Genomic DNA, 26,614 nt, shown 5'->3' on the forward strand with positions numbered 1-26,614 from the left:
CCCCTCAATGAACCCCAAAACCCTCCCTTGACCCCCTCAAATCCCTCCATGAACCCCCAAACCCCCCTTAACCGCCCCCCAGGACCCCCCCAGATCCCCTCAATGAACCCCAACCCCCCCCGAACCCCTCCAAATCAATGATTCAATGATTCAAATCCCCCCCCATGAACCCCAAAACCCCCCTGTGAACCCCCAAAACCCCCTTAACTCCCTCCAGGACCCCCTCAAATCCTTCCTGACCCCCCCAAATCCCCCTCTGAACCCCAAAACCCCACTTGACCCCCCCAGAGCGGCCGTGGAGGAGGCAGATGCCGACGTGGCTGAACTCGAGACCCACCTGGAAAAGGTTTTTTGGGGGGGTCCCCAACATCTGGGGAGGGTCCCCAACAGCTGGAGGGGGGGAACAAAGGGGCCTCAAGGGGGGTTGCAGGGATTTGGGGGGATCCTTGGGTTTTGGGGGGGGTTAAGGGGGGGTTTGGGGTTCATGGAGGGGATTTAGGGGGGTCAGGAAGGATTTTGGGGTGTTCTGGGGGGGATTTGGGGGAGGTTAAGGGGGGGTTTGGGGTTCAGAGGAGGGATTTGGGGGGTCCTGGGGGGATTTGGGGGGGGGTTAAGGTGGGTTTTGGGGTTCAGAGGGGGGATGATGGGAGGTTAAGGGGGGTTTTGGGGTTCAGAGGAGGGATTTGGGGGGTTAAGAGGGGGATTGGGGGGGTTCAGGGGTGTTTTGGGGTTCAGAGGGAGGATTTGAGGGGGTTCTGGGGGGGTTAAGGGGGGGTTTGGGGGTTCAGAGGGGGATTTTTGGGGGTTGGCAAGGGGATTTGGGGGGGTTAAGGGGGGTATTGGGGTTCAGGGGGGGATTTAGGGGGGTCAGGAAGGATTTTGGGGTGCCCTGGGGGGGATTTGGGGGAGGTTAAGGGGGGTTTTGGGGTTCAGAGGAGGGATTTGGGGGGTCCTGGGGGGATTTGGGGGGGGGTTAAGGCGGGTTTTGGGGTTCATGGGGGGATTTAGGGGGGTCAGGAAGGATTTTGGGGTATCCTGGGGGGGTCGAGGGGGGGATTTTGGGGTTCAGAGGGGGGATTCGGGAGGGATCCTTGGGTTTTTTTGGGGTTCAAGGGTGGATTTGAGGGGATTAAGGGGGGTTTGGGGGTTCATAGGGTGTCTCAGGGTTTTGGGGGGCCCTGGGGGGGGGTCAGGGGAGGTTTTGGGGTGCCCCTAAGAGCCCCCCCCAGGTGCTGAAGCTCTGCTCGGCGATGCTGGACGCGGGGAGGCAGCTGGAGGGGAGCAGCCGAGCCTTCGCCGAGGGGCTGCGGGAGCTCGCGGGGACCCCCAGGGGGGACCCCCTCGTTCGAGTGAGCCCCCCAAAACCCCGGGGGGGACACACACCTCAAAAAGGGGGGGTTTGGGGGGTCAGCACCCCGAAATTGGGGAGTTTGGGGGGTTCTGAGGGGGTAAAACTCCAGAATTGGGGAGTTTGGGGGGTTCTGAGGGGGTAAAACTCCAGAATTGGGGAGTTTGGGGGGTTCTGAAGGGGTTAAACCCCCAAATTGGGGAGTTTGGGGGGGTCTGAGGGGGTAAAACCCCCAAATTGGGGAGTTTGGGGGGTTCTGAGGGGGTAAAACCCCCAAATTGGGGAGTTTGGGGGGTTCTGAGAGGGTAAAACCCCCAAATTGGGGAGTTTGGGGGGGTAAAACCCCAAACTGAGGGAGGTTGGGGGGGTCCTGGGGGGGGGGAGGACCCCAAAATCCCCCCCTGACCCCCCCCCAATCCCGTGTAGGAGGCGCTGGAGAAGCTCAGCGACTCCTTGGAGGAGATGGTGGATGGCTACGAGGTGGGTTAGCCACGCCCCCTTGCCTATTAGCCACGCCCCCTCCCATAGCCACGCCCCCTCCCCTAGGCCACGCCCCCTCCCCTAGGCCACGCCCCCCGCTCCCATAGCCACGCCCCCTCCCCTCTTAGCCACGCCCCCTCCCACAACCCAGCCCTATTCCCCATACTGGCCCCCATTCCCCTAGCCACGCCCCCTCTGTCACGTGACCACGCCCCTCTGTCACGTGACCACGCCCCCTCCCAGTAGCCACGCCCCCCTCTGACCACGCCCCCTTTCGGTGTCCCCAGGAGCTGCAGGAGAGCACGGAGCTCGCCCTGCGCCGCCACCTCCAGACGCTGCTCAGAGAGTGAGTGGGGGGCACCCGAGGGGGCTGGGGGGGCCCCTGAACCCCCATGGGGTCCCCTGAGGCGATTTTTGGGGTCCCTCAGCCCCCACGGGTGCCCCTCAGGGCTATTTTTGGGGTCCCTCAGCACCCACGGGTACCCCTAAGGGCTATTTTTGGGGTCCCCCAGCACCCACGGGTGCCCCAAGGGCTACTTTTGGGGTCCCTCAGCACCCACGGGTGCCCCTCAGGGCTATTTTTGGGGTCCCCCAGCACCCACGTGTGCTCCTAAGTCTATTTTTGGGGTCCCTCAGCACCCACGGGTGCCCCTAAGGGCTCTTTTTGGGGTCCCCCAGCACCCACGGGTGCCCCTAAGTCTATTTTTGGGGTCCCTCAGCACCCACGGGTGCCCCTAAGGGCTATTTTTGGGGTCCCTCAGCACCCACGGGTGCCCCTAAGTCTATTTTGTGGGGTCCCCCAGCACCCACGTGTGCTCCTAAGTCTATTTTTGGGGTCCCCCAGCACCCCCGGGTGCCCCCAAGGGCTATTTTTGGGGTCCCCCAGCACCCACGGGTGCCCCTAAGTCTATTTTTGGGGTCCCCCAGCACCCACGGGTGCCCCTAAGGGCTATTTTTGGGGTCCCTCAGCACCCACGCGTGCCCCAAGGTCTATTTTTGGGGTCCCTCAGCCCCCACGGGTGCCCCTAAGGGCTATTTTTGAGGTCCCCCAGCACCCCCGGGTGCCCCCAAGGTCTATTTTTGGGGTCCCTCAGCACCCATGGGTACCCCTAAGGGCTATTTTTGGGGTCCCTCAGCCCCCACGGGTGCCCCTAAGGGCTACTTTTGGGGTCCCCCAGCACCCACGGGTGCCCCTAAGTGCTACTTTTGGGGTCCCTCAGCATCCACGGGTGCCCCAAGGGCTATTTTTGGGGTCCCTCAGCACCCACGGGTGCCCCTAAGGGCTCTTTTTGGGGTCCCCCAGCACCCACGGGTGCCCCTAAGTCTATTTTTGGGGTCCCTCAGCACCCACGGGTGCCCCTAAGGGCTCTTTTTGGGGTCCCCCAGCACCCACGGGTGCCCCTAAGTCTATTTTTGGGGTCCCCCAGCACCCACGGGTGCCCCTAAGTCTATTTTTGGGGTCCCCCAGCACCCACGGGTGCCCCTAAGTCTATTTTGTGGGGTCCCCCAGCACCCACGTGTGCTCCTAAGTCTACTTTTGGGGTCCCCCAGCACCCCCGGGTGCCCCCAAGGGCTATTTTTGGGGTCCCCCAGCACCCACGGGTGCCCCTAAGTCTATTTTTGGGGTCCCCCAGCACCCACGGGTGCCCCTAAGGGCTCTTTTTGGGGTCCCCCAGCACCCCCGGGTGCCCCTCAGGGCTATTTTTGGGGTCCCTCAGCACCCCCGGGTGCCCCTCAGGGCTATTTTTGGGGTCCCCCAGCACCCCCGGGTGCCCCTCAGGGCTATTTTTGGGGTCCCCCAGCACCCATGGGTGCCCCTAGAGCTATTTTCGTGGGGTTTTCCCCCCCATGGGTGCCCCCTCAGGCTGTTTTGGGGTCCCTGGGGCACCCACGGGTGCTGTGTCCCCGTCCCCCCCCCAGGGACGCGCGGGGCCTGCGCGAGGCCCGCCGGGAGCGGGTTCGTTCGGCCGAGACGCTAACGAGCGCCCAGCAGCGTCAGGCCGAGGTTTCCCGTCGCCGTCCGGCCGAGGCTCGAGAGGCCGACGCCGCCCTCCGAGGGGCCCGCGGGGCGGCCAGGGCCCGGGCGCTGCTCTACGTGCTGCGGGTGGGAAGGGGTTAACGGAGGGGGGAGGGGCTTGGAGGGGTGGGAGGGGCTTGGAGGGGTGGGAGGGGCTTGGAGGGGTGGGGCTGAGGTGGAGGGGAAGGGGTTAAACGGAGGGGAAGGGGTTAAAAGGGTGGGAGGGGCTTAGAGGGATGGGGCTTAGAGGGGTGGGAGGGGCTTAAAGGGGGTGGGAGGGGCTTAAAGGGGTGGGAGGGGCTTAGAGAGGTTGGGCTTAGAGGAGTGGGAGGGGTTAAATGGATAGGAAGGGGTTAAGTTGGTGGGAGGGGCTTATAATGAATGAGTTGAAAGGGGTGGGAGGGGCTAAAAGGGGAGGGAGGGGCTTAAATGGCTGGGAAGGGGTTAAATGGGAGGGAGGGGCTTAAAATGATGGAGCTTAAGGGGGTGGGAGGGGTTTAATGGGTGGGAAGGGGTTAAATGGGTGGGAGGGGCTTATAGTGATGGAGCTTAAAGGGGTGGGAGGGGTTTAAATGGCTGGGAAAGGGTTAAATGGCTGGGAAGGGGTTAAATGGGAGGGGCTTAGGGGGGTGGGAGGGGCTTAAATGGGTGGGGGGGCTTAAAATCGCGGGGCTCCAATGGATAGGAAGGGGTTAAATGGGTGGGAGGGGCTTAAATGGCTGGGAAGGGGTTAAATGGGAGGGGCTATGGGGGGTGGGAGGGATGGGAGGGGCTTAAATAGGTAGGAGGGGCTTAAAATCGTGGGGCTCCGATGGATAGGAAGGGGTTAAAGGGGTGGGAGGGGCTTAAAATGATGGAACTTAAGGGGGTGGGAGGGGCTTAAATGGCTGGGAAGGGGTTAAATGGGAGGGGCTTGTGGTGGGAGGGGCTTAAAGGGTGGGAGGGGCTTAAAATCATGGGGTCCAATGGATAGGAAGGGGTTAAATGGGTGGGAGGGGCTTAAATGGCTGGGAAGGGGTTAAATGGGAGGGGCTTGAAGGGGTGGGAGGGGCTGGGAGGGATGGGAGGGGCTTAAAATCATGGGGTCCAATGGATAGGAAGGGGTTAAATGGGTGGGAGGAGCTTAAAAGAGGGGGAGGGGCTTAAATTACTATGGGGTTAGATAGGTGGGAAGGGGTTAAATGGGTTAGAGGGGTGGGAGGGGCTCGAGGGGGCGTGGCCGAAGGGGCGGTGGGCGTGGCCTAAGGGGCGGTGGGCGGGGCCTAAGGGGCGATGGGCGTGGCCTAAGGGGCGGTGGGCGTGGCCTAAGGGGCGGTGGGCGTGGCCTAAGGGGCGGTGGGCGGGGCTAAAGGGGCTTTTGGGGGTGCCCTGACCCCCCCCTCCCCTCCCCCCCCAGATGAACGTCCTGCAGGACAAGAAGAAAACCGAGATCCTGCACTTTGTGAGTTTGGGGGGGCCCCAAATTATTGGGGGGGGGGTCCCTAAATTATTTGGGGGGTCCCAGTGGGTTTTGGGGGGGTCCCTAAATTATTTGAGGGGGTCCCAGTGGGTTTTGGGGGGTCCCTGAATTATTGGGGGGGTCCCTAAATTATTTGGGGGGGTCCTAGTGGGATTTTGGGGGGTCTCAGTGGATTTTGGGGTGTCAGGGGGGGTTTTGGGGGGGTCTCAGTGGATTTTGGGGTGTCAGGGGGGGTTTTGGGGGGGTCTCAGTGGATTTTGGGGTGTCAGGGGGGTTTTGGGGGGGTCTCAGTGGATTTGGGGTGTCAGGGGGAGGTTTTGGGGGGGTCTCAGTGGATTTTGGGGTGTCAGGGGGGGTTTTGGGGGGGTCTCAGTGGAATTTTGGGGTGTCAGGGGGGGTTTTGGGGGGTCTCAGTGGATTTTGGGGTGTCAGGGGGGGTTTTGGGGGGGTCTCTGTGGATTTTGGGGTGTCAGGGGGGGTTTTGGGGGGGTCTCAGTGGATTTTGGGGTGTCAGGGGGGGTTTTGGGGGGGTCTCAGTGGATTTTGGGGTGTTGGGGGGTTTTGGGGGGTCTCAGTGGATTTTGGGGTGTCGGGGGGGTTTTGGGGGGTCTCAGTGGATTTTGGGGTGTCAGGGGGGGTTTTGGGGGGGTCTCAGTGGATTTTGGGGTGTCAGGGGGGGTTTTGGGGGGGTCTCAGTGGATTTTGGGGTGTTGGGGGGTTTTGGGGGGTCTGAGTGGATTTTGGGGTGTCGGGGGGGTTTTGGGGGGTCTCAGTGGATTTTGGGGTGTCAGGGGGGGTTTTGGGGGGGTCTCAGTGGATTTTGGGGTGTCCGGGGGGGTTTTGGGGGGGTCTCAGTGGATTTTGGGGTGTCCGGGGGTGTTTTGGGGAGGTCTCAGTGGATTTTGGGGTGTCAGGGGGGGTCTCAGTGGATTTTTGGGGTGTCAGGGGGGGTTTTGGGGGGGTCTCAGTGGATTTTGGGGTGTCAGGGGGGTTCTCAGTGGATTTTGGGGTGTCAGGGGGGGTTTTGGGGGGGTCTGAGTGGATTTTGAGGTGTCGGGGGGGTTTGGGGGTTCTCAGTGGATTTTGGGGTGTCAGGGGGGGTCTCAGTGGATTTTTGGGGTGTCAGGGGGGGTTTTGGGGGGGTCTCAGTGGATTTGGGGTGTCAGGGGGAGGTTTTGGGGGGTCTCAGTGGATTTTGGGGTGTCGGGGGAGGTTTTGGGGGGTCTCAGTGGATTTTGGGGTGTTGGGGGGTTTTGGGGGGGTCTCAGTGGAATTTTGGGGTGTCAGGGGGGGTTTTGGGGGGTTCTCAGTGGATTTTGGGGTGTCAGGGGGGGTCTCAGTGGATTTTTGGGGTGTCAGGGGGGATTTTGGGGGGGTCTCAGTGGATTTTGGGGTGTCAGGGGGGTTCTCAGTGGATTTTGGGGTGTCAGGGGGGGTCTCAGTGGATTTTGGGGTGTCAGGGGGAGGTTTTGGGGGGGTCTCAGTGGATTTTGGGGTGTCAGGGGGGTTCTCAGTGGATTTTGGGGTGTCAGGGGGGGTTTTGGGGGGGTCTGAGTGGATTTTGAGGTGTCGGGGGGGTTTGGGGGTTCTCAGTGGATTTTGGGGTGTTGGGGGGTTTTGGGGGGGTCTCAGTGGAATTTTGGGGTGTCAGGGGGGGTTTTGGGGAGGTCTCAGTGGAATTTTGGGGTGTCAGGGGGGGTTTTGGGGGGTTCTCAGTGGATTTTGGGGTGTCAGGGGGGGTCTCAGTGGATTTTTGGGGTGTCAGGGGGGGTTTTGGGGGGGTCTCAGTGGATTTTGGGGTGTCAGGGGGGTTCTCAGTGGATTTTGGGGTGTCAGGGGGGGTCTCAGTGGATTTTGGGGTGTCCCCCCCCCCAGGTTCAGACCCTCCTGGAGGCTCAAGCCTCCTTCTTCGGCCGCGGCTCCCGAGGCGCCTCCAGTTCCCAGCAGTTTCGGGGGGCCCTGGGGGCAAAGGTGGGGACCCCCCCCAAAAAATTATGGGACCCCAAAATCGTAGGGGCGTCCCCCCAAAAAGAGGGCACCCCAAAAATATAGGGGGACCCCCCCCAGCCTCACACAGGGACCCAGAGATGCGGGGGGGGGGGGTCCTAGGGTTTAGGGGGGGCTCCTAGAGGTTTGGGGGGGACCCCGGGGTTTGGGGGGGACCCCAAGATATAGGGGGGGACCCAGAGGTTTGGGGGGACCCTGAGAAATGGGGGGGGACCCAAGAATTTGGGGGGACACAAGGATTTTGGGGGGGGGGTCCCAGAGATTCAGGGGTTTGGGGGGGACCCTGAGATCTAGGGGTGAACGAGGGGTTTGGGGGGACCCCAAGATATGAGGGGGGACCCCAAGATCTGGGGCGGGGGGGACCCCCAGGGGTTTGGGGTGGGACCCAGAGATCCAGCGGGGACCCCAAGATCCAAGGGGGGGGGATCCAGGAGTTTTGGGGGACCCCGAAATCTGGGGAGGCTCCTAAGATTTGGGGGGGCTCCTAAGATTTGGGGGGGCTCCTAGGGTTTGGGGGGGCTCCTAATATTTGGGGGGGGCTCCAGGGTTTGGGGGGGCTCTTAGGATTTGGGGGGACTCCTAAGATTTGGGGGGGCTCTTAGGATTTGGGGGGGCTCCTAAGATTTGGGGGGGGCTCCAGGGTTTGGGGGGGCTCCTAAGATTGGGGGGGGCTCCTAGAATTTGGGGGGGCTCCCAGGGTTTGGGGGGGGCTCCTAAGATTTGGGGGGGCTTTTAGGACTGGGGGGGTTCTTAGGATTTGGGGGGGCTCCTAGGGGTTTCGGGGGGCTCCTAGGGGTTTCGGGGGTCCCTTAGGGGTTTCGGGGTTCCCAGGGGGTTTTGGGGCCCCCCCCCCATGATTTTGGGGCCCCCCCCCCCATGATTTTGGGGTCCCCCCTCCCCCAGCTGGACCAGCTGGTGCTGGAGGCGGCGCGGAGGCAGCGGGAGCTCGAGCAGCGGCACGAGGGGCTCCTGCGGCAGGTGGGCGGGGCTAAAGGGAGGGGGCGGGGCTAAAGGGAGGGGGCGGGGCTAAAGGGAGGGGGCGTGGCCATAGAGCCAATGGGAGCAGCCAAGGGGCTGGGAGCTGTGGTTAAGGGGCAGGGGGCGTGGCCGAGGGGGCGTGGCTAAGGGGAGGGGGCGTGGCTAAGGGGCAGGGGGCGTGGCCATAGAGCCAATGGAAGCTACCAGGGGGCTGGGATGTGCGGTCAACAGGAAGGGGCGTGGCTAATGGAGGGGGGCGTGGCCATAGAACCGGGGGCGGGGCCAATTGGGCGGTGGGCGTGGCCATAGGGCGGTGGGCGTGGCCAAGGGGCTGGGGGCGTGGTCATTGGGCTGTGGGCGTGGCTATTGGGCTGGGGGCGTGGCTATTGGGCTGTGGGCGTGGCTATTGGGCTGGGGGCGTGGCTATTGGGTTGGGGGCGTGGCCAAGGGGCTGGGGGCGTGGTCATTGGGCTGGGGGCGTGGTCATTGGGCTGGGGGCGTGGCCATTGGGCTGGGGGCGTGGCCAAGGGGCTGGGGGCGTGGCCTGAGGGGCTCTGAGGGGGCGTGGCTAACCGAGGGGGCGTGGCTAATAGAGAACAAGTCTATGGAGGGGGGCGTGGCCAATAGGAAGGGGGCGTGGCCTGAGGGGCGTGGCTAACGGAGGGGGCGTGGCCTCCTAGGACCTATCGGAGGAGGCGGTGGGCGGGGCCTCCGCGGGGGCGGGGCCGGGCGCCCCTCCCCCCCCCATGGCCGGTTACCTGTACAAGAGGGGCAGCAACGCCTTCCGCACCTGGAGCAGGTAACGCGCCCCCCCCCCCCGAACCCCGAATCCTGAGCCCCGCGCCCCAAAACCCCCCTGGACACCCCGAAATCCTCCTCTGCCCCCCGAATCCTGAGCCCTGCGCCCCAAAACCCCCCCAGACACCCCGAAATCCTCCTCTGCCCCCCGAATCCTGACCCCTGCACCCCAAAACCACCCTGACACCCCAAAACACCAGCCCCCTGCACCCCAAAAGCCCCCAGACCCTGACCCCCTGCACCCCAAAACCTCCCTGAACCCCCAAACCCTCAACCCCCTGCACCACTAAACACCCCAAACCCCAACCCTCTGCACCCCAAAACCTCCCTGCACCCCCAAACCCTGAGCCCTGCACCCCAAAACCCCCCCGGACACCCCCACACCCCCCTTTGCCCCCCAAATCCTGAGCCCTGTACCCCAAAATCCCGACACCTGCACCCCAAAACCTCCCTGCACCTCCAAACCCTCAACCGCCTGCACCCCCAAACACCCCAAACCCCAACTCTCTGCACCCCAAAACCTCCCTGCAACCCTAAACACCCCCAAACCCTGAGCCCTGCACCCCAAAATCCCAACCCCCTGCACCCCCAAACCTCCCTGTACCCCAAAATCCTGCCCCCTGTACCCCAAAACCTGCCTGAACCCCCAAATCCTCAACCCCCTGCACCCCCAAACACCCCCACACCCCAACCCTCTGCACCCCAAAACCTCCCTGTACCCCAAAATCCCAACCCCCTGCACCCCAAACAGCCCTGCACCCCAACCCTCTGCACCCCAAGACCTCCCTGCACCCCAAAATCCCAACCCTCTGCACCCCAAAACCTCCCTGCAGCCCCAAACTCCAACCCCCTACACCCCAAACACCCCCAAACCCTGAGCCCTGCACCCCAAAACCCCCAGACCCCAACCTACTGCACCCCCAAACCTCCCTGTACCCCAAAATCTCGACCCCCTGCACCCCAAAACCTCCCTGCGCCCCCAAATCCCGACCCCTGCACCCCAAAACCATCCAGACACCCCAAAACACCAGCCCCTTGCACCCCAAAAACACCCAAACCCTGACCCCCTGCACCCCAAAACCTCCCTGCACCCCCAAACACCCCAAACCCTGAGCCCTGCACCCCAAAACCCCCAGACCCCAACCCACTGCACCCCCAAACCCCTCTGTACCCCAAAATCCCGACCCCCTGCACCCCAAAACCTCCCTGCACCCCCAAACTCCAACCCCCTGCACCCCAAACACCCCCAAACCCTGAGCCCTGCACCCCCAAAACCCCCAGACCCCTGCACCCCCAAAACCTCCATGCACCCCAAACCCCCCCTCTGCCCCCCAACCCCTCCCAGGCCCCCCCAAACCCCCCTGCACCCCAAAACTTCTCCCTGTACCCCCAAACCTCCTTCATCCCCCAAATCCTCCATCCTCACCCCCCCCATCCCAACTCTGAGGGGTTTTCGGGGTCCCCCCTTTGTCCTGGGAGGGTTTTGGGGTCCCCCCTTTCTCCTGGGAGGGTTTTGGGGTCCCCCCCTTTGCCCTGGAGGGTTTTGGGGTCCCCCCTGACCCCCCTTTTCTCCAGGCGCTGGTTTTCCATCCAGAGCAACCAACTGGTTTACGTGAAGCGAGCGAGGGTGAGTTTTGGGGTGCGGGGGGGGGGGCAGATTTGGGGGGACCCCTTGGGGGGGGTATTTGGGGGGCAGGTTTTGGGGTTCAGATTTTGAGGGTCAGGTTTGGGGTTCAGGTTTTGGGGTTCAAGTTTGAGGGGGTCACATTTGGGGGTCAAATTTTGGGGTTCAGGTTTAGGGGTTTCAAGTTTTGGGGGGTCAGATTTGAGGGGTCAGGTTTGGGGTTCAGGTTTTGGGGGGTCAGATTTGGGGTTCAAGTTTTGGGGGCTCAGATTTTGGGGTTCAGGTTTTGGGGTTCAAGTTTTGGGGGGTCAGATTTGGGGGCTCAAATTTGGGGCTCAAATTTTGGGGGTCACTTTTGGGGTTCAAATTTTGGGGTTCAGATTTTGGGGGCTCAGATTTTGGGGGGTCAGGTTTTGGGGGGTCAGGTTTTGGGGTTCAAGTTTGAGGGGGTCACATTTGGGGGTCAAATTTTGGGGTTCAGGTTTAGGGGTTTCAATTTTTGGGGGGTCAGATTTGAGGGGTCAGGTTTGGGGTTCAGGTTTTGGGGGGTCAGATTTTGGGGTTCAGTTTTTGGGGGTCAGATTTGGGGGTTCAAGTTTTGGGGGGTCAAGTTTGAGGGTCAAATTTTGGGGTTCAGGTTTTGGGGGTCAGATTTGGGGGCTCAGGTTTTGGGGTTCGAATTTTGGGGTTCAAGTTTGGGGGGCTCAGGTTTGGGGGGTCAGATTTGGGGGGTCAGGTTTGGGGTTCAGATTTTGGGGTTCAGGTTTTGGGGGGTGAGATTTTGGGGTTCACTTTGGGGGGCTCAGAATTTGGGGGGTCAAATTTTGGGGGTCACTTTTGGGGTTCAGGTTTTGGGGTTCAGGTTTTGGGGTTCAGATTTTGGGGTGTTAGAATTTGGGGGTCAGATTTGGGGAGTCAAATTTTGGGGGGTCAAGTTTGAGGGTCAAATTTTGGGGTTCAGGTTTTGGGGGGTCAGATTTGGGGGCTCAGGTTTTGGGGTTCGAATTTTGGGGTTCAAGTTTGAGGGTCAAATTTTGGGGTTCAAGTTTTGGGGGGTGAGATTTGGGGGTTCACTTTGGGGGGGTCACTTTTGGGGGTCAAATTTTGGGGGTCACTTTTGGGGTTCAGGTTTTGGGGGTCAAGTTTGAGGGGGTCACATTTTGGGGTTCAAATTTTGGGGTTCAGGTTTAGGGGTTTCAAGTTTTGGGGGGTCAGAGTTGGGGGGTCAGGTTTGGGCTTCGAATTTTGGGGTTCAAGTTTGGGGGGTCAGATTTGGGGGTTCAGGTTTTGGGGTTCAGGATTTGGGGTTCAGGTTTTGGGGGCTCAGATTTCGGGGTTCACTTTGTGGGGTTCAGATTTCGAGGCTCAGATTTCGGGGTTCACCTTGGGGGGCTCCGATTGGGGGGCTCAGATTTTGGGGTCCCCCCCAGGACCCCCCAAAAATCGTGATGGAGGATTTGAGACTTTGCACCGTGAGGCTCCTCCCCGAGCTCGAGCGTCGCTTCTGCTTCCAGGTCGTCTCCCCCTCCAAGTGAGTGAACCCCAACATTTTTTGGGGTGGGGGGACCCCAAAATCGAAAAGGGGGACCCCAAAAATTTGAGGGGGCCCTAAAATCTAAGGGGGGGACCCCAAAAAAGTCGCATTTTGAAGTGGGGGGGGTTCAAAATCCTCCTTGAAATGTGGAATCTGAAGAGATTCGATGAATGCGGGGGGGACCCTAAAAATTTGGGGGGACCCTAAAAATTGGGGGGACCCCAAGAAGTCGGGGGGACCCCGAGATCTTACAGGGGACCCCAAAACCCCTTGGGAGCCCCAAAAAATAGGGGGGGACCCCAAAATCTCCTGATTTTTTACGCCCCAATTTTTTTTACCCCCAAATTTTTTAACTTTCCCAATTTTTTACCCCCCAAATTTTTTAACCCCAAATTTTTTCACTCCAAATTTTTCACCCCCAATTTTTAACCCCCCAAAATTTTTCACCCCCAATTTTTTTTACCCCCATTTTTTCCCCCCCAATTTTTAATCCCCCAATTTTTTTCGCCCCCCAATTTTTTTACCCCCCAAAATTTTTACCCCAGAATTTTCTAATCCCCTAATTTTTCCCAAATTTTACACCCCAAATTTTTTACCCCTGAATTTTTTCACTCCAATTTTTTCCCCCCAATTTTTTTACCCCTCAATTTTTTACCCCCCAAATTTTTCCCCCCAATTTTTTTACCCCCCAAATTTTTTACCCCCCAATTTTTTTACCCCCAATTTTTTTAACTTCCCCAATTTTTTACCCCCCAAATTTTTTAACCCCCTAATTTTTCCCCCGATTTTTTTTACCCCAAATTTTTTAACCCCCAGATTTTTTACCCCTAAATATTTTCACTCCATTTTTTTCCCCCCAATTTTTTAACCCCCCAATTTTTTACCCCCCAAATTTTTTACCCCCTAATTTTTCCCAATTTCTTTTACCCCCAAATTTTTTACTTCCCAAATTTTTCAAACCCCTAATTTTTCCCCCCCAATTTTTCCCCCCCCAATTTTTTCCCCCCAATTTTCCCCCCAAATTTTTTACCCTCATTTTTTTATCCCCCAAATTTTTTAATCCCCTAATTTTTCCCCCATTTTTTTACCCCCCGAATTTTTTACCCCCATTTTTTACCCCCAATTTTTTTCACTCCAATATTTTTCCCCCAACTTTTTACCCCCCAATTTTTTTACCTCCCAATTTTTTAACTTCTCCAATTTTTTTACTCCTCAAGTTTTTTACACCTCAAATTTTTTAACCTCCTAATTTTTCACCCTAATTTTTTACCCCCCAAATTTTTTATCCCTGAATTTTTCCCCCAAATTTTTTAACTTCCCCCAATTTTTTACCCCCCCAATTTTTTACCCATCAATTTTTTATCCTCCTAATTTTTCACCCCAATTTTTTACCCTCCCCAATTTTTTTGCTCCCCAAATTTTTCCCCCCAAATTTTTTCACTCCAATTTTTTAACCCCCCAAATTTTTTAACTTCCCCAAGTTTTTTAACTTCCCCAAATTTTTTTACCCCCCAAATTTTTTACCCCCCAATTTTTTCACTCCAGTTTTTTCCCCCCAATTTTTTTACTCCCCAAATTTTTTAACTTCCCCAATTTTTTCACCCCCCAAATTTTTTACCCCCAAATTTTTTTACCCCCAAACTTTTTACCCCCCAAATTTTTTAACCCCCTAATTTTTCCCCCAATTTTTTACCCCCCAAATTTTTTACCCCCGAATTTTTTTACCACCCAATTTTTTCACCTCCAATTTTTTTACCCCCAATTTTTTTACCCCCAAAATTTTCTACCCCCAAATTTTTTTGCCCCCAGATTTTTTAACTTCCTCAAGTTTTTTAACCCCCCAAATTTTTTCACTCCAATTTTTCCCCCCAATTTTTTAACCACCAAATTTTTTTCCCCCAAATTTTTTAACGTCCCCAAATTTTTTATCCCCCAAATTTTTTACCCTCGAATTTTTCCCCCAATTTTTTGACCCCCAATTTTTTTACCCCCCAAATTTTTTAACCCCCAAATTTTTTAATCCCCTAATTTTTCCCCCCAGTTTTTTCCCCCCAATTTTTTCACCCTCAATTTTTTTACCCCCTAATTTTTTGACCCCCAATTTTTAACTTCCCCAATTTTTTTACTCCCCAATTTTTTTACCCCCCAATTTTTTACCCCAGAATTTTTTAACCCCCTAATTTTTCCCCCAATTTTTTACCCCCATATTTTTTCCCCAAATTTTTTCCCCCCAAATTTTTTCCCCCCAATTTTTTCCCCCCAATTTTTTTAACCCCCTATTTTTCCCCCAATTTTTTTCACCCCCAATTTTTTACCCCCCAAATTTTTTACCCCCCAAATTTTTCCCCCCAATTTTTTTAATCCCCAAATTTTTCACCCCCAAATCTTTTAACCCCCTAATTTTTCCCCCAATTTTTTACCCACAAATTTTTTCACTCCAATTTTTTTCCCCCCAATTTTTTACCCCCCAGTTTTTTTACCCTCAAATTTTTTAACTTCCCCAAATTTTTTACCCCCCCAAAATTTTTACCCCCAAATTTTTTCACTCCAATTTTTTCCCCCAATTTTTTAACCCCACAATTTTTTTACCCCCCAATTTTTTTACCCCCCAATTTTTTACCCTTCATATTTTTTAACCTCCTAATTTTTCACCCCAATTTTTTACCCCCAATTTTTTTACCCTCCCCAATTTTTTTGCTCCCCAAATTTTTTACCCCCAAATTTTTTCACTCCAATTTTTTCCAATTTTTTAACCCCCCAAATTTTTACCCCCAATTTTTTCACCCCATTTTTTTACCTCCAAATTTTTTACCCCCAATTTTTTAACCCCCCAATTTTTTTGCCCCCAATTTTTTTACCCCCCAAATTTTTTACCCCCCAATTTTTTTACCCCCCCATTTTTTTCACCCCAATATTTTTACCCCCCAATTTTACCCCCTAATATTTACCCCCCAATTTTTTTACTCCCCAAATTTTTTAACCCCCAAATTTTTTAACCCCCTAATTTTTCCCCCGATTTTTTACCCTCCAAATGTTTTTTCACTCCAATTTTTTTCCCCCAATTTTTTTCACCCCCAAATTTTTTAACTTCCCCAATTTTTTTACCCCCCAAATTTTTTACCCCCGATTTTTTTCACTCTGATCTTTTCCCCCCAATTTTTTTACCCCCAATTTTTTCACCCCAATATTTTTACCCCCAATTTTACCCCCTAATTTTTTACCCCCAATTTCTTACTCTTCAATTTTTTTAACCTCCTAATTTTTCACCCCAATATTTTACCCCCAATTTTTTTACCCCCCAATTTTTTACCCCCAAATTTTTTAACTTCCCCAATTTTTTTACTCCCCAAATTTTTTACCCCCAAATTTTTTAACCCCCTAATTTTTCCAATTTTTACCCCCAATTTTTTACCCCCAAATTTTTTAACTTCCTCAATTTTTTTACCCCCAAATTTTTTAATTTCCTCAATTTTTTTACCCCCCAAATTTTTTAACCCCCCAATTTTTTACCCCCAATTTTTTTACCCCAATTTTTTTAACTTTCTCAATTTTTTTACTCCCCAAATTTTTTAACCCCCAAATTTTTTACTCCCAATTTTTTAACCCCCGAATTTTTCCCAATTTTTTACCCCCCAATTTCTTTTACCCCCAAATTTTTTACTTCCCAAATTTTTCAAACCCCTAATTTTTCCCCCAATTTTTCCCCCCCAATATTTTTACCCCGCAAGTTTTTACCCCCAATTTTACCCCCAAATTTTTTAACCCCCTAATTTTCCCCCCATTTTTTTACCCCCCGAATTTTTTACCCCCATTTTTTACCCCCAAATTTTTTCACTCCAATATTTTTCCCCCAATTTTTTTACCCCCAAATTTTTACCCCAAATTTTTTAACTTCCTCAATTTTTTTACTCCCCAGATTTTTTAACCCCCAATATTTTTCCCCCAATTTTTTAACCCCCAATTTTTTTACCCCAAATTTTTTTAACTTCCCCAATTTTTTTACTCCCCAAATTTTTTAACCCCCTAATTTTTCCCCTAATTTTTTACCCCCAAATTTTTTCACTGCAAATTTTTTACCCCAATTTTTTAACCCCCCATTTTTTTCACCCCCAATATTTTTACCCCCCAATTTTTTCACCCCCCAAATTTTTTACCCCAAATTTTTTACCCCTATTTTTTTGACCCCCCAATTTTTTAACCCTTCGATATTTCCCCCCCAAATTTTTTCCCCCCCAATTTTTTCACCCCCCGGTTTTTTTACCCCCAAATTTTTTGACCCCAAATATTTTTGACCCCCCTCATTTTTTGACCCCCCCCTCACCCCAAATTTTTTGAAACCCCCCCCCCCCCAGATCCTGCGTCCTCCAGGCGGATTCCTCGGGGCAGCAACGCGCCTGGCTCCTCGCCGTCCAGAGCAGCATCACCTGCGCCTTCACCCAGACCCCCCCCCAGCGCTCACCTGGGCAGGTGAGCACCCCAAAAATCCCTCTGGGACCCCCCCCGAACACACCTGGGCAGGTGAAGACCCCAAAAAAACCCCACCTGGAGACCCCAAAATCCCCCCAACCCCCCCCCAGGACACACCTGGGCAGGTGAGAACCCCAAAAACCCCCTCTGGGACCCCCCCAAAACACACCTGGGCAGGTGACAACCCCAAAAACCCCACCTGGAAGCCCCAAAAATCCACCAGGACACCCCAAAACCCCCCCAGGACACACCTGGACAGGTGAGAACCCCAAAAAACCCCCCAAGGGACCCCCCAAAACACACCTGAGCAGGTGAGAACCCCAAAAACTCCACCTGGAGACCCCAAAACCCCCCTAGGACACCCCCAAAACACACCTGGACAGGTGAGAACCCCAAAAAACCACACCCAGACACCCCCAAAACACACCTGGGCAGGTGAGAACCCCCAAACCCCCACCTGGAGACCCCAAAACCCACCCAGGACACCCCAAAAACCACCCCAGGACACACCTGGGCAGGTGAGAACCCCCAAACCCCCACCTGGAGACCCCAAAACCCACTCAGGACACCCCAAAATCGTCATAGTAGGAACTGGGGACCCCAAAACTTTCATGGATGGAACTGGGGACCCCAAAATCTTTATGAGAGGAAGTGGGGACCCCAAAATCTTCTTGGATGGAACTGGGGACCCCAAAACCTTCTAGATGGAACTGGGGACCCCAAAATCTTTATGAGGGGAAGTGGGGACCCCAAAATCCTTATGGTGGGAACTGGGGACCCCAAAATCCTCATGGAGGGAACTGGGAACCCCAAGATCTTTATGGGGGAGAAGCGGGGACCCCAAAACCATCTTCTAGAAGGAACTGGGAGCCCCAAAACTCTGCTGGGAGGATGAAGGGGACCCCAATTTCTCCCTGACCCCCTTCTCTGTCCCTCCCTCAGGTCCCCGATGGCCCCCCTGGGGTTTTGGGGTGCAGGGGGGGTCCCCCCGAGGCCTCGGTGCTGGCGACGGTGCTGGGGGTGGAGGGGAACGGGAGCTGCTGCGACTGCCGGGACCCCGAACCCTCCTGGGCCAGCGTCAACCTGGGCATCACCCTCTGCATCGAGTGCTCGGGGATCCACAGGTGGGGACACCCCAAAAAACCCTCCTCGGGGCACCCCAAAATCCATAGGAGCTCCCCAAATCCCACCCCGAGCTCCCCTGCTTCCAAGGGACCTCGAGGTTCCTCAATGTTCCTCAAGGTTCCTCAAGATCCAGCATCGTCCTCGACTCCGAGGGCTTCAGGATCCCCCAGGACACCCCAAAATTAGATAAGGGGACCCCAAAACCCCCTCAGAGAACCCCAAAACCCTTCAGAGAACCCCCAAAACCCACCTAGAGCTCCACATAACTCGAGGTTCCTCAACGTTCCTCAAGTTTCCTCAAGATCCAGAACCATCCGCTCCTCCGAGGGCTTCAGGATCCACCAGGGGACCCCAAAATTAGATAAGGGGACCCCAAAACCCTCCTCAGGGCACCCCAAAATCCATAGGAGCTCCCCAAATCCCACCCCGAGCTCCCCTGCTTCCAAAGTTCCTCGAGGTTCCTCAAGGTTCCTCGAGGTTCCTCAAGATCCAGCATCGTTCTCGGCTCTTAGGGCTTCAGGATCCACCAGGACACCCCAAAATTAGATAAGGGGACCCCAAAATTAGATAAGGAGACCCCAAAAACCCTTCAGAGAACCCTAAAACCCTTCAGGGGGCCCCCAAAAACCAACCCAGAGCTCATCATGAATCAAGGTTCCTCAAGGTTCTCCAGATCCACCCCATCCTCTTCACTCCAAGGACCCCAAAACCCCTCAACCCCCCCCCCCAGGACCCCAAAATTCCTCCTCAACCCCCCCTCAGGACCCTCCTCCCCCCCCTGAACCCCCAAATTTGTTGGGGTCCCCCCCTATCTCAGGAGCTTGGGGGTCCACGTCTCCAAGGTGCGTTCGCTGACGCTGGATTCCTGGGAGCCCGAACTGGTGAAGGTAACTGGGACAACTGGGAAGTGGGAGGTGGAGGGGTTAAAAGGTGGGTGACCCCCCCCTAAATTTTTGGGGTGCCCCCTAGATGATGTGTGAGTTGGGGAACAGGACCTTGAACCACATCTACGAGGCCCGAGTGGAGGAGATGGGGGTGAGGAGACCCCCCCCGGGATGCTCCAGGTGAGACCCAACCCCAACCTGAACCCCAAAAATGGAGGGGACCCCCCCAAAACCCCTCAGAGATCCACAGGGACCCCCCCCAAAATCCATCCCGTCCCACCAAAACCCCCTTGAGATGCATCAGAAGGACCTTTGGGAGCCCCCCAAGACCCTCAAACCCCCTCGAGATGCTTCAGGAGGACCCCAAGACCCCCCCAAGACCCTCAAACTCCCCCGAGATGCTTCAGGAGGACCCCAAGACCCCCCCAAGCCCCCCAAGATGCAGCAGGAGGACCCCTAGGAGCCCCCCAAGACCCTCAAAGCCCCCCGAGATGCTTCAGGAGGACCCCAAGACCCCCCCTAAGACCCTCAAACCCCCCTGAGATCCACCAGGAGGACCCCAAGACCCCCCCAAGACCCTCAAACTCCCCCGAGATGCTTCAGGAGGACCCCAAGACCCCCCCAAGCCCCCCAAGATGCAGCAGGAGGACCCCTAGGAGCCCCCCAAGACCCTCAAACCCCCTCGAGATGCAGCAGGAGAACCCCAAGACCCCCCCAAGACCCTCAAACCCCCCCGAGATGCAGCAGGAGGACCCCAAGACCCCCCCAAGACCCTCAAACCCCCTCGAGATGCAGCAGGAGGACTCCAAGACCCCCTCAAGACCTCCAAACCCCCCTGAGATCCACCAGGAGGACCCCAAGACCCCCCCAAGACCCTCAACCCCCCCTGAGATCCACCAGGAGGACCCCAAGACCCCTCAAGACCCCCAAACCCCCTCAGGGCTCAACGTGAGGATTGGATCCGAGCTAAATACGTCCAGAAGAAATTCGTGACGGGGCTTCCGGGGATCCCCCTGAGGCCCCGACCCCCCCGGGGCTGCACAGGTAAGAGGTCCCCTGAGTCCACCCCAGAGCCATCAAAACCCACCTGAGAGCCTCAAAACCCACCTGAGATCCTCAGAACCCAACCCAGGTCCCTCAGAACCCAACCCAGATCCCTCAAAACCCACCTGAGATCCTCAAAATCCACCTGAGATCCATCAAAACCCACCTGAGATCCTTCAAAACCCACCTGAGATCCTCAGAACCCACCCCAGGCCCCTCAAAACCCACCTGAGATCCTCAGAACCCACCAGAGATTCTCAAAACCCAACCCAGGTCCCTCAAAATTCACCTGAGACCCTCAAAACCCACCTGAGATCCATCAAAACCCACCTGAGATCCTCAGAACCCAACTGAGATCCTCAAAATCCAACCCAGGTCCCTCAGAAACCAACCGAGATCCTCAAAACCCACCTGAGATCCACCAAAACCCACCCCAGATCCATCAAAACCCACCTGAGATCCATCAAAACCCAACTGAGATCCTCAGAACCCACCTGAGATCCACCAAAACCCACCTTAGATCCCTCAAAACCCACCTGAGATCCTCAAAACCCACCTGAGATCCACCAACACCCAACCCAGATCCCTCAGAACCCACCTGAGATCCCTCAAAACCCACCTTAGATCCCTCAAAACCCAACTGAGATCCTCAAAATCCAACCCAGATCCATCCAAACCCACCTGAGATCCCTCAGAACCCACCTTAGATCCCTCAAAACCCACCTGAGATCCCTCAGAACCCACCTTAGATCCCTCAAAACCCACCTGAGATCCCTCAAAACCCACCTGAGATCCCTCAAAACCCACCTGAGATCCTCAAAACCCACCTTAGATCCCTCAGAACCCACCTGAGACCCCTCCAAATCCACAGGGAGGGGGCGTGGCCTATTGGAGGGGGCGTGGCCTATTGGAAGGGGGCGTGGCCTTGGCAAAGGGGGCGTGGCCTATTGGAAGGGGGCGTGGCCTAGTGGAAAGGCTCATCGCCTAGTCCAGCAAGCTAAGCAGGAACCACCCCGTCTGGTCCCTGGATGGGAGACCCGAACCCCCCCTACACCCTATTGGAAAGGGGGTGCCTGGGTGGGGGTGGGTGGGCGTGGCCTGTGGCTGATTGACACCCCTTGCAGCCCCGCCCCCCGGCCCCGGGGACCCCGAGGGGCCCCCCAACCTGCACCCCGGGGCGCTGCTGGCCTGGGCCGCCCAGCACCAGCGGCTACCGGCCATGGCGGACGCGCTGGCCCACGGCGCCGACCCCGGCTGGGTCAACACGGCCCACGACCACCTCACCCCCCTTCTTCGAGCCGTTGCCACGGTAACCACATTGTTATTTATGGTTTTTTTGGGGGGGTACCCACAAAAAAGGGGGTTTTGGGGACCCCCCCCCCCCTTTAATTTGATGGGTGTCCCCCAAGAATTCCCTGCTGGCCTGCGAGTTCTTGCTGCAGAACGGAGCCAGCGTCAACCAGAGCGACCGGCGGGGCCGGGGGCCGCTGCATCACGCCACCGTACTGGGCCATACGGGGTGCGTACTGGGAGATACTGGGAGGGGGGGACCCCAAAATCCACCCCCCCCACCCCCTATTCCAGCAATGGTGGCAGCGGCCACCCCTGCGGCGGCCGGAGGGGGAAGCTAAGCGGGACCCACCCCGTCCGCGGCCTGGAGGGGAGACCCCGGGCTCTATTCCCTTTGGGGGTCCCTGGTCCCTTCTGGGGGGTCTCTATTGCCTTTTGGGGGTTCCCTATTCCCTTTAGGGGTGTCCCTATTCCCTTTAGGGGTCCCTTGTCCCTTCTGGGTGGGGTGTCCCTCTTCCCTTTGGGGGTCCCTGGTCCCTTCTGGGGGGTCTCTATTCCCTTTTGGGGGGTCCCTATTCCCTTTAGGGGTCCCTATTCTCTTGGGGGCAGTCCCTATTCCCTTTAGGGGTCTCTATTCCCTTTGGGGGGTCCCTATTCCCTTTAGGGGTCTCTATTCCCTTTGGGGGGTCCCTATTCCATTTAGGGGTCTCTATTCCCTTTAGGGGTGTCCCTATTCCCTTTAGGGGTCTCTATTCTCTTGTGGGGGGGTCTCTATTCCCTTTAGGGGGTCCCTATTCCCTTTAGGGGGGTCTCTATTCCCTTTGGGGGGTCCCTATTCTCTTGTGGGGGGGGTCCCTATTCCCTTTAGGGGGTCCCTATTCCCTTTAGGGGTCCCTGGTCCCTTCTAGGGGGGGTCCCTATTCTGTTTAGGGGTCCCTATTCCCTTTAGGGGTCTCTATTCCCTTTAGTGGGGTCTCTATTCTCTTGGGGGGGGTCCCTATTCCCTTTGGGGGGTCTCTATTCTCTTGTGGGGGGGTCCCTATTCCCTTTTGGGGGGTCCCTATTGCCTTTAGAGGTCTCTATTCTCTTGGGGCGGGTCCCTATTCCCTTTAGGGGGGTCCCTATTCCCTTTAGGGGTCTCTATTCCCTTTAGTGGGGTCCCTATTCCATTTAGGGGTGTCCCTATTCCCTTTAGGGGTCTCTATTCTCTTGGGGGGGTCCCTATTCCCTTTAGGGGTCCCTGGTCCCTTCTATGGGGGGTCCCTATTCTGTTTAGGGGTGTCTCTATTCCCTTTAGGGGTCTCTATTCTCTTGGGGGGGTCTCTATTCCCTTTGGGGGGTCTCTATTCTCTTGGGGGGGGTCCCTATTCCCTTTAGGGGGGTCCCTATTCCCTTTAGGGGTCTCTATTCCCTTTGGGGAGTCTCTATTCTCTTGTGGGGGGGTCTCTATTCCCTTTAGGGGGTCCCTATTCCCTTTAGGGGTCCCTATTCCCTTTAGGGGTCTCTATTCCCTTTAGGGGTCCCTGGTCCCTTCTGGGGGGGTCCCTATTCCCTTTAGGGGTCTCTATTCCCTTTAGGGGGTCCCTATTCCCTTTAGGGGTCCCTGGTCCCTTCTGGGGGGGTTCCTATTCCCTTTGGGGGTCCCTGGTCCCTTCTAGGGGGGGTCCCTATTCTCTTGTGGGGGGGTCCCTATTCCCTTTAGGGGCCTCTATTCCTTTTGGGGGGGTCCCTATTCCCTTTAGGGGTCCCTGGTCCCTTCTAGGGGGGGTCCCTATTCTGTTTAGGGGTGTCTCTATTCCCTTTAGGGGTCTCTATTCTTTTGGGGAGGTCCCTATTCTCTTTGGGGGGTCCCTATTCTCTTGTGGGGGGGTCCCTATTCCCTTTAGGGGTCTCTATTCCCTTTAGGGGGGTCCCTATTCCCTTTAGGGGTCTCTGGTCCCTTCTGGGGGGGTCCCTATTCCATTTAGGGGTGTTCCTATTCCCTTTAGGGGTCTCTATTCTCTTGGGGGGTCTCTATTCCCTTTAGGGGTCTCTATTCCCTTTGGGGGGTCCCTATTCTCTTGTGGGGGGGTCCCTATTCCCTTTAGGGGGGTCCCTATTCCCTTTAGGGGTCCCTGGTCCCTTTTGGAGGGGTCCCTATTCCCTTTAGAGGTCCCTGTTCTCTTGGGGGGGGTTCCTATTCCCTTTAGGGGTCCCTGGTCCCCCATATTTCCCCCCAGACCCCCATATTCCCCCACAAACCCCCATATTTTCCCCTCAACCCCCATATTTCCCCCCAAACCTCCATATTTCCTCCCAAACCCCAATTTTCTTCCCCCCAAACCCCCATATTTTCCCCCCCAAACCCCCATATTTTCCCCCCAAACCCCCATATTTGCCCCCCAAACCCCCTTATTTCCCCCCAAATCCCCAATATTTGCCCCCCAACCCCCACATTTCCCCCCCAAACCTCCATATTTCCCCTCCAAACCCCAATTTTCTCCACCTGAACCCCCATATCTGCCCCCCAAACCCCCTTATTTCCCCCCCAACCCCCCATATTTCCCCCCCAAACCCCCTTATTTCCCCCCAACTCCCCTTATTTCCCCCCCAAACCCCCATATTCCCCCTCAAACCCCCATATTTCCCCCCCAAACCCCCTCATTTCCCCCCAACCCCCCATATTTGCCCCCCAAACCCCATATTTGCCCCCCAAAACCTCATATTTCCCCCCAAACCCCCATATTCCCCCCCAAACCTCCATATTTCCCCTCCAAACCCCAATTTTCTCCTCCTGAACCCCAATATTTGCCCCCCAAACCCCCTTATTTACCCCCAAACCCCCTTATTTCCCCCCCAAACCCCCATATTCCCCCTCAAACCCCCATATTTCCCCCCCAAACCCCCTCATTTCCCCCCAACCCCCCATATTTGCCCCCCAAACCCCATATTTGCCCCCCAAAACCTCATATTTCCCCCCAAACCCCCATATTCCCCCCCAAACCTCCATATTTCCCCTCCAAACCCCAATTTTCTCCTCCTGAACCCCAATATTTGCCCCCCAAACCCCCTTATTTACCCCCAAACCCCCTTATTTCCCCCCCAAACCCCCATATTCCCCCTCAAACCCCCATATTTCCCCCCCAAACCCCCTCATTTCCCCCCAACCCCCCATATTTGCCCCCCAAACCCCATATTTGCCCCCCAAAACCTCATATTTCCCCCCAAACCCCCATATTCCCCCCCAAACCTCCATATTTCCCCTCCAAACCCCAATTTTCTCCTCCTGAACCCCCATATCTGCCCCCCAAACCCCCATATTTCCCCCCCAAACCCCCTTATTTCCCCCCCAAACCCCCATATTTGCCCCCCAACCCCCCCTTATTTCCCCCCAAACCCCCATATTCCCCCCCAAACCCCCATATTCCCCCCCAAACGCCCATATTTTCCCCCCAAACCCCCATATTTTCCCCCCAAACCCCCATAATTCCCCCCAACCCCCATATTTCCCCCCCGAACCCCCCTATTTCCCCCCCAACCCCCCCTTTTTCCCCCCCGAACCCCACTCTTTGCCCCCCCAGCCTCGCCTGCCTCTTCCTGAAGCGGGGGGCCGACCTCAACGCGGTGGACGCCGAGGGCCGGGACCCCCTCTCCATCGCCACCGACCAGGCCAACGCCGACATCGTCACCCTGTGAGACCCCCCCCCCTTTTTTTTTTTTTTGGGGTGCAGGGGGCACCCCCTTTTTTTTTTTCCCACCCCCCTCACCCCCTTTTTGATCCCCCCCCAGGCTCCGTTTAGCGAAGATGCGGGAGCTGGAGGCGGCGCAGGGGCAGCCAGGTGGGGGGGACAGGGATGTTTTGGGGGGGTCTCTGGGGTTTTGGGGGGGTCTCTGGGGTTTTGGGGGGTCCCCAGGGTTGGGGGGCACCCGATGTGGGGGGTTCGTGGGTTTGGGGGGGTCCCAGTGTGGGTTTAGGGGCGATTTTGGGGGTGAAATCCAAGGGTTTGGGGAGGAATTCTAAAATTTTGGGGTGAATCCGAAGATTTTGGGGTGAAATCCTAGGATTTTGGGGTGGGATCCTGGGATTTTGGGGTGAAATCCTAAGATTTTGGGGTTAATCCTTCAATTTTGGGTGGGACCTTAGGATTTTGGGGTGGAATCATAGGATTTAGGGGTGGAATCCTGGGATTTTGGGGTGGGATCCTAGGATTTTGGGGTGAATCCTAGAATTTTGGGGTGGAATCCTAAAATTTTGGGGTGGAATCCTAGGATTTTGGGGTGGAATCCTTCAATTTTGGGTGGAATCCTTGGATTTTGGGGTGGGATCCTTGGATTCTGGGGTGGGATCCTAAAATTTTGGGGTGGAATCCTTGGATTTTGCATGGGATCCTTGAATTTTGGGGTGAAATCCTTGGATTCTGGGGTGGAATCCTAAAATTTTGGGGTGGAATCCTTGGATTTTGGGGTGGATCCTAGGATTTTGGGGTGGAATCGTAGAATTTTGGAATGGAATCCAAGGATTTTGCGTGGGATCCTTGAATTTTGGGGTGAAATTGTAGGATTTTGGGGTGGAGTCCTAGAATTTTGGGGTGAATCCTAAGATTTTGGGGTGGAATCCTAGAATTTTGGGTAGGATCCTTGCATTTTGGGGTGGAATCATAGGATTTAGGGGTGGAATCCTGGGATTTTGGGGTGGGATCCTAGGATTTTGGGGTGAAATCCTAAGATTTTGGGGTGGAATCCTTCAATTTTGGGTGGAATCCTTGGATTCTGGGGTGGCATCCTAAAATTTTGGGGTGGAATCCTTGGATTTTGGGTGGATTCTTAGGATTTTGGGGTGGAATCGTAGAATTGTGGAATGGAATCCAAGGATTTTGCGTGGGATCCTTGAATTTTGGGGTGAAATTGTAGGATTTTGGGGTGGAATCCTAGAATTTTGGGGTGAATCCTAAGATTTTGGGGTGGAATCATAGAATTTTGGGGTGGGATCCTTGGATTTTGGGGTGGAATCCTTGGATTCTGGGGTTAATCCTAAGATTTTTGGTTGAATCGTTGTAGTTTGGGGTGGAATCCTTGGATTTTGGGTGGAATCTAAGGGTTTTGGGGTGAATCCTAAGATTTTGGGGTGGAATCCTTGGATTTTGGGGTGAAATCCTAGGATTTTTGGGTGGAATCCTAGAATTTTGGGTAGGATCCTTGCATTTTGGGGTGGAATCCTTGGATTCTGGGGTGGAATCCTAGGATTTTGGGTTGAATTCTTGGATTTTGGGTTGAATTCTCGGATTTTGGGGCGGGATCCTTGGATTTCTGGTCCCTTTTTCAGGAGACGACACCTACCTGGACATCTTCCGCGACATCTCCCTGATGGCCTCCGACCACCCCGAGAAGCTCCACAGGCCCCACCAGAAGCTCAACACCCTCTAGCCCCGCCCCCCGGCTTTAGCCACGCCCCCTCATCCCACGGAATAAAAGGATTGGCTGGATCGGGCACCTGGAACCTCATCTAGAACCTTCTGGGCCACCAACCCCATGTTCTGGGCCACCAGTGCTCCCAGTGCCCCTTACTGGTGGGATTCGAGG

At 55.7% G+C, this 26,614-nt stretch overlaps 1 protein-coding gene across 1 annotated transcript; it reads left to right on the forward strand.

Moving 5' to 3' along the window:
• Positions 1-291: 291 nt before the first annotated feature.
• On the forward strand, positions 292-26,555 carry ACAP1 (ArfGAP with coiled-coil, ankyrin repeat and PH domains 1). Its single transcript, XM_069882630.1, has 21 exons — positions 292-346; positions 1,230-1,349; positions 1,775-1,828; positions 2,116-2,174; positions 3,749-3,932; positions 5,242-5,286; positions 7,180-7,275; positions 8,215-8,289; positions 8,970-9,088; positions 10,663-10,714; positions 12,142-12,242; positions 16,598-16,712; positions 17,655-17,836; positions 18,655-18,724; positions 18,807-18,901; positions 19,662-19,765; positions 20,890-21,074; positions 21,175-21,284; positions 24,616-24,726; positions 24,824-24,873; positions 26,358-26,555. The coding sequence occupies exons 2-21, from the start codon at positions 1,251-1,253 to the stop codon at positions 26,456-26,458; spliced, it is 2,007 nt and encodes a 668-aa protein (XP_069738731.1). The 5' UTR covers positions 292-346; positions 1,230-1,250; the 3' UTR covers positions 26,459-26,555.
• The last annotated feature ends 59 nt before the right edge of the window (positions 26,556-26,614 follow it).

Source organism: Phaenicophaeus curvirostris, unplaced genomic scaffold (assembly GCF_032191515.1).
Source record: "Phaenicophaeus curvirostris isolate KB17595 unplaced genomic scaffold, BPBGC_Pcur_1.0 scaffold_256, whole genome shotgun sequence".
Classification (NCBI taxonomy): Eukaryota; Metazoa; Chordata; class Aves; order Cuculiformes; family Cuculidae; genus Phaenicophaeus; species Phaenicophaeus curvirostris.

Bases quoted from the DNA above. Each gene is read 5' to 3' on its own strand.
- ACAP1 (XM_069882630.1), top strand. From the start codon at position 1,251: ATGCTGGACGCGGGGAGGCAGCTGGAGGGGAGCAGCCGAGCCTTCGCC. The intron at 21,075-21,174 runs GTAACCACATTG...GTGTCCCCCAAG, and splicing joins TTCTTCGAGCCGTTGCCACG to AATTCCCTGCTGGCCTGCGA. The intron at 21,285-24,615 runs GTGCGTACTGGG...TTGCCCCCCCAG, and splicing joins ACCGTACTGGGCCATACGGG to CCTCGCCTGCCTCTTCCTGA.